Raw genomic sequence first — 6,612 nt, 5'->3', positions numbered from 1 at the left:
GGCTGGGAGACCGGGAGACTGGGCGAGGCGGGGACGCCGTGCGCCGACCTCTGAGCATGCGCAGATTCCCTGGGTGCCGCCCTGCTGCGGAGGGTCGTTGAGTTGCCCAAGTGTCTAAATACAAACCACTTATCCGAAAAATTCATTTATTCAAACTCAAGGAGTTCTTTGAAAACGCAAATATTATTTTTAAAACTTTTTATATGACCCATAAGTAGAATTACTGGAGACCCACCACGGTGAAGGAAATGTGCATGCTTTATATCCATAATTTTATCTTCTCTATAGTCTCTCCTTTCTGTTTGTCTCCTTCTCTCTCCTTCCTTCCTATTTTCTCTCCCCCTTCCCCTATCTCACACCCACACACCTTCCAGTACAGATTTGCTTCCTGGGAGAAATCAGAGATTCTAGTACCTGTGTTTGTTTGCATCTTCGCCATCCTTAGCAACGTCCTTAGAATCACCCACTTCCAGGCGGCCAGGCAGTTGCGGTGCTGAGAATGGATATGGACGTTAAGCACTGCTTTCACTGGCAAAAGGCCTCCCTTAACAAGGGCGAAAAGGCAGATATTAGTCATGTAATTAATTATATATGTAATCTGTTTAGATTTGTAAGCTATGTAATTGGGTGGAAAGAGGGAGGACAAGAGGTTGATGGGCTATGGCTGGTAGAGGAAAAAAGGACGTTTTTGAAGAGAGATGCAAGAGAGCTACAGTCACAAATGAGGAAAACGGATGCAAGGAGAATGACAGTGTTATTTGGGTGCCCCTCATCAGCCATGCCTCCCAATTTGGTTAAGTTTTCCTTCTACTAGTCTAGGCATTTCGGTACCTTCTTAGAGCCCTTTTGAAATGATTTTCATTTACAAGCCTATTTCTTCCACTAGGTGGCAATCCCAACTAGGGTGGGGGCCATGTCAGCTTCATCTAGGTGTGTCCCTTGGGCCTCATCCTCACTCCACTCTCCTCCATTAAACTATGGCCTCCTTACCCTTGCCCTAATTATAACTATTTTTGGCCTTGGCCATTGATTTCCCTAACCCCAGAAAAGTGTGGCAAAAGTGTTTGCAACTTCCTAATATATGCTTAAGTAAATATGTGTCTGTGGAAACAGTCCATCTAAACAAAATCTCCATAAATTAGTGGTACTGATAGGGGGACTTATAATATGATAGAGCACCTGAATTAATCTGAAAAATAATCGTATTATTTTAAATCTTAGAACACATATACTTATGGGGTTAAGTTTCTCATATGTGAATAGGGGGTTAAGTTTTTCTTAAGTTTCCTTTTCAAGGCCTGTGTGAAACAATTGAGGAGGTGACTCAGCTGTGAATCCAGCAAGCAGAACTGATAAGCATGGTCAGACCAACACACCAGAAGTCAAAACATCATCTCATCAACATCATCTCATCGCCTGATGACTAAAGAACAATAGCTGACCTCTGTTTCCAGCCTCACCCTAGCCCTATTCCCCTTTATAATCCTGTCCCTTGCACCTTGCAGTAAAAAAGGATTTGAATGCTTGTAAGCACCCTGTCTTCTTGGTTGGCTGGCCTCCTCCATAAACGCCTTATATGATTCAACCTTGCTTTCGTTATTGGACACAGCAACAGGCAGCCCGAGCTCAACTAGTAACAGTACATGGAAAGAGTACTATTCATATGGATTCAGATTAAGATTATTATATATACTAGAGGCCCGGTGCACGAAATTCGTGCACGGGCAGGGGGGGATCCCTCAGCCCGGCCTGTAGCCTCTCCAATCCAGGACCCCTCAGGGGATGCCCGACTGCCTCTCGCAATCTGGGACCACTAGCTCCTAACCACTTGCCTGTCTGCCTGCCTGATGGCTCTTAACCCCTCTGCCTGCCTGCCTAATCGCCCCTAATCACCTCTGCCTGCCTGATCACCCCTAACCACCTCTGCCTGCCTGCCTGATCGCCCCTAACCACCTCTGCCTCGCCCTGCACCCAGGACACAGGCTTCCCTCCCTCTGGCCAGCTGCAGGCACCCAGGACCTGGGCCGGCTTCGCCCAGGCCACAGCTGCAGGTATCCGGGACCGTGGGGCAGGCAGCTTGTCCCTCTCCTGGGCCACAGCCACAGATGCTGGCTCCCGGGACCGTGGGGCAGGCGGCTTGTCCCTCTTCCAGGCTGCAGCCTGGCTGGTCCCCATTCCTCTCTTGCCAGCTCATGTGTGCCTGGCTGGTCCCCATTCCTCTCTCCCCGGTGTTGAGTGTCTGAGCAATTAAGGCATGAAGGCATGAGGGCATGATAATGTGAGGGTGTGACAACCACTTGCATATTAGCTCTTTATTATATAGGATACTAGAGGCCTGGTGCACAAAATTCGTGCATGGGTGGGGTCCCTAGGCCTGGCCTGCAATCAGGGCCAATCTTCCCCAGCTGCCAGCAGCTGGCCCCACCCCCCATCACTGCTGGTCACCAGTCGCCCTCTATGTGTGTGGGGCGACTGACAGGGTGATCGGGGCCCTGGGGCCACCTGCACCTGCCGCCACCCACCCCCAGTTCCCTGTTCCCCAACGGGCGATCAGAGCCTGCGGGCTCGGGGCAGCTCCTGCAATGAGCGTCTGCCCCTTGGTAGTCAGTGTGCATCATAGCCGACCTTGTTTCACTGTCAGGTCAATTTGCATATTACACTTTTTTATATATATAGACTAGAGGCCAGGTGCACGAATACGTGCATGGGTGGGGTCCCTCGGCCTGGCCAGCGATTGGGGCCAATCAGGGCCATCTCTCCCAGTCTGGGGGAGGGACCGCAGGAGGTTGGCTGTGGGAGCACACTGACCACCACAGGGCAGCTCCTGTGTCAAGCATCTGCCTCCTGGTGGTCAGTGCATGTCATAGTGACCTGTTAACAAGTCTTAACAGTTGCTTAGGCTTTTATATAGAGAGATAGAACAGCCACCATAGTTACTCTTTTTCTGCAAATTGTTGCTCTCAAAGCAGTTTGGGAGAAACTCAGAAACAAAGTGAGCACATTTTATTTATATTTTATTTTGTTTTCATTTCAATTGTTTACATCTCTGCAAAAGTGAAACTGAGGAAACAACCCACAAGCTCAGTTGCCTGCCTCCATGAAAGCCAATACTCATGAGACAGGTACAGTAAATAAGGAAAGAGGTTTATTCAGGTGCCAGCGACCTGAGAAGATGGTGGACTCTTGTCCTTCAAAACAATCGTAGCATCTCAGTGCAGGAAGGGGTTTTTATAAGGAGGGAAAGGAAAACAGAACAAAAAGATTAAGGAGAGGAGTTTGAAAAGTTTTTTACGTGCAGACCAGCATAGTCCATTCCGTTAAGAATCTTAAAACTGGTCAAGTGATGGTCTGGGTGCATCATCCTGGTTTTACAATTGAAGATCAGCAAATATTCTGGAGCTGGAATACCTGAAGGTCAGAGTCATCCCTCATTGTATGCCAGCAGACATCCTCAGTTTTATTGCAGCATTAGCATTCCTTACACCCAAAATAGGCTGTTCCAGTGTAATGAGAACTTGGCCAGAGGTGAAAGCACATCTACTTTGATTTGTTACAGAATAAGTAACTTTAATCACTAGATTGGTGATATTAAATTATGGTTACAAAAGCACCAATGAGCACCAAGTTTATCTTCAAAAATGTTGAACAGAATTTTGTTTTTGTCAAACTAATAATAGTTATTTAAAAGGTGGGTGTTGCCCTGACTGGGTGGCTCAGTTGGTTGGAGGTTCAAAAGATTGCAGGTTTAATTCCAAGTCAGAGCACATACCTAGGTTGTGGGTTCGATTCTAGTTGGGGCATGTACAAGAGGCAGCAGATGGATGTTTTTCTCTCATATTGATGTTTCTCTCTCTGCCTTCTTCTGTCTCTAAAGTCAATAAAAATATCATTGGGTGAAGATGAAATAATCATAATAATGATTGTGGGATATCTTCTGAAGGTGGATTTCAGCACCATATGTTAAACAAATGTCCCTGGCCTTCTGTGGGAGATCATGCCCAACCAGTCTGGTTTCTTCACAGAAGTTCTTTCAACTTCTTCCTGAGACATGAATAAGAAACAAGTACCAGCTATTCTTGTAAGGCCCCAAACCTCCAAAAACTTCTTGATCTGTGATGATTCAATTAAAAAAAATTAGAAATACACCTTCAGGAATGAATTTGGTTTTAAGTTTAAAATCAATCTAGATTAATCTGCTTAACACTCTCTGGTGACCAGGAAGACAGTCTTCCAGCTCAACAAAGATTGTGTTTGTTGTTAAACTCCAGAAAGGCATGAGTGAGTGAGGCTCTGAGTGAGGTTTTTCCAAACAACAGAAAAATAACTCTATCTTCTTCCTGCTTAGGGCTACCAATCCCTGTTGGGGGGTTGGGGGGAGGCAGTGGGGAATGACAGATGCAATCCCTCCCTGCACAGTCTTTAATCTTAGAGTAAATTAAATATTACCACCCAGTCCCACCTTCACTACCAGGAAAAAAGGTACACTACTGCCATACAGTTGTACTCAACTGTTTACTCTTTGCTTCTAAAAAGAACCCTGAAACCACATGACATTACAGTCATTTAATTGCAAAGTACAAGATACTAATATCTATATATAGCTTATACATAGTATATATAGCTAGTATCTATATATAAAATCTCTAAGATTTAGGCCTAAATAAATAAATAAATAAATAAATAAAACTATATTAGCAGTTTGGGACCTGAATATATTTAAATAATTGTTGATATTCTTACTTGCCAATCAAAATAGCCATTCGTCTTTATTCCTCTTAAATTTGCATAACCCCCATATTTAGCCTAGCATATAACTGTGAAAAGACTACATTTTGCAGCCTATTTTGCTTGTTAGATCATGTGACGAAGGTCTCGCCAATGAGATATAAGAAGTATTGAGTGAGACTTTGGGAAGCCTCCTTGAGCATAGAAAATATGCTTTTCTTTGCCCCTTCCTCTATTCTGCCAGAAACATGGATGAAATGGCTGCAGATGTAGTCAGCACTGGGGTGTGGAAGATAAAGGTTATGAGGGTCATATTTCACCAATGGTAGGGGAATAAAAGAAGCCTGGATCCAAGTAACTCTATCAGGTCCCCTGATGGTCTGCCTCCAGACTTCTTCTATAGAAGAAAGAAGTAAACTTCTATCTTGTTTAAACCACTCATATTTTGGGATATCAATTATATGCAGCTAAATAAAACTCTAAGTGATGCATACAAATCTTTACATTCTGCTACACTGTGGTAAACCTGCTTCCTAAATGTTTCACTCAACCCCTATTATTTTATTGGTCCCCCAGAGCCTCCTTATTCTCCCTGTCACACTTACTCACATATTCCCCTGAGTTCCAAGCACCAGTAACACCTTCAAGCACCAGAACTGACATAAAACTGAGCTCCTTGTCCCAGATGAATGGTCATTTTAGGGCAGGGGATGAAGAAGAGTTTGTCCATTGTATGGCCAACTTTTGTATAAATTGCTTTTTTGTTCCCTGCTCTCCTAGAATCATCAAAATAGTAGGGCAGATCAGTGTGGGCTAGACTTTTCTGGAAACACTGTGAGGAGAGGGAAATTGGAAGATGATATACAGGCTACAGGGACCAGAAGAGGAAATAAGGTGTTCGAAGTTTAGACAGTGGAAGTTTCTACTTCCTGGGTGGGGTCCTTGTTGGAGAGATTGCCTGAAATATTATCATATTCAAGCAACTCCACAATGCTGTAGGGAGAACAGTCCTCCAGACCCAGCTTGCTGCAAAGCCAGCCACAGAAGCCTTTCTCCATGTCCCGGGCAGCTTGCCACCATGCTCCCCAGGACCACGAGAGCTGAACCACAGCAGCATAGAGGCCCAGGGAAGAGGCCATGGCCATGATGAGCACTGGGTAGAAGAGAATGAGGCAGGGGCAACATGAGATCTTATGCCAGAAGGTCCTCTCCTCATTGTACACAAGGAAGATGTTGTACCAAGTGATAGTGCCATAGTAGAAAGAGACAACGAAGGAGAGGATAAAAACCACAGGCAGGCAGACCAGTGTCCAGAGGACCACGTGGGGCCCACGGTCTGCCGACATCTGGCAGACCTTTCTGCCTTCAGGGGTTGTTTCTTTCAATGACTCTTTAGGCTTGGTCAATTCCTGCAGCTCCTTTTCTGTCAAAGTGACATGGATGTCCACCATCTGGCCCTTTTTCTTCCCTCGTGTGATGGTCCCAGTTAATGTGACATAGCGGCTGTCCAAAGGCATGTTCCACATACCTGCAAGGCATAAAAGAGGTGAAGTCAAGATCAGAAGAGTGGACATTTCATCACAGTGTTGTCCCCTGAGGCTGTGGCTGATGACAACAGTGTCTACTTTTTAAAAAAATGTTTTATTGATTTTAGAGAGAGGGGGAGAGAGAGGAAGAGAGAGAGAAACATCGATGTGGGAGAGAAACATTAATCAGTTGCCTCCCGTATGTGCCCTGACCAGGGATGGATCCCACAGTCTAGGTATGTGCCCCAATTGGGAATCGAACCAGCAACCTCCCGGTGCACGGGACAATGCTCCAACCAACCAACTGAGCCATACCGGCCAGGGCTAGTGTCCAGTTTTATAGCATCTGTCATGGCACTGG

The 6,612-nt window shown here is 45.5% G+C and overlaps 1 protein-coding gene across 1 annotated transcript; it reads right to left on the bottom strand.

Annotated features, from left to right (window-relative positions):
* Nucleotides 1-4,656: 4,656 nt before the first annotated feature.
* LOC102240704 (transmembrane protein 169) lies at nt 4,657-6,373 on the bottom strand. Its single transcript, XM_005883381.2, has one exon. It carries the CDS (start codon nt 6,297-6,299, stop codon nt 5,631-5,633), a length of 669 nt encoding a protein of 222 aa, XP_005883443.1. The 5' UTR covers nt 6,300-6,373; the 3' UTR covers nt 4,657-5,630.
* Between the last annotated feature and the right edge of the window lie 239 nt (nt 6,374-6,612).

Source organism: Myotis brandtii, unplaced genomic scaffold (genome assembly GCF_000412655.1).
Source record: "Myotis brandtii unplaced genomic scaffold, ASM41265v1 scaffold79, whole genome shotgun sequence".
Classification (NCBI taxonomy): domain Eukaryota; kingdom Metazoa; phylum Chordata; class Mammalia; order Chiroptera; family Vespertilionidae; genus Myotis; species Myotis brandtii.
Note: the sequence above shows the minus strand (reverse complement) of the source record. Positions and strands in the feature narration are given on the sequence as shown.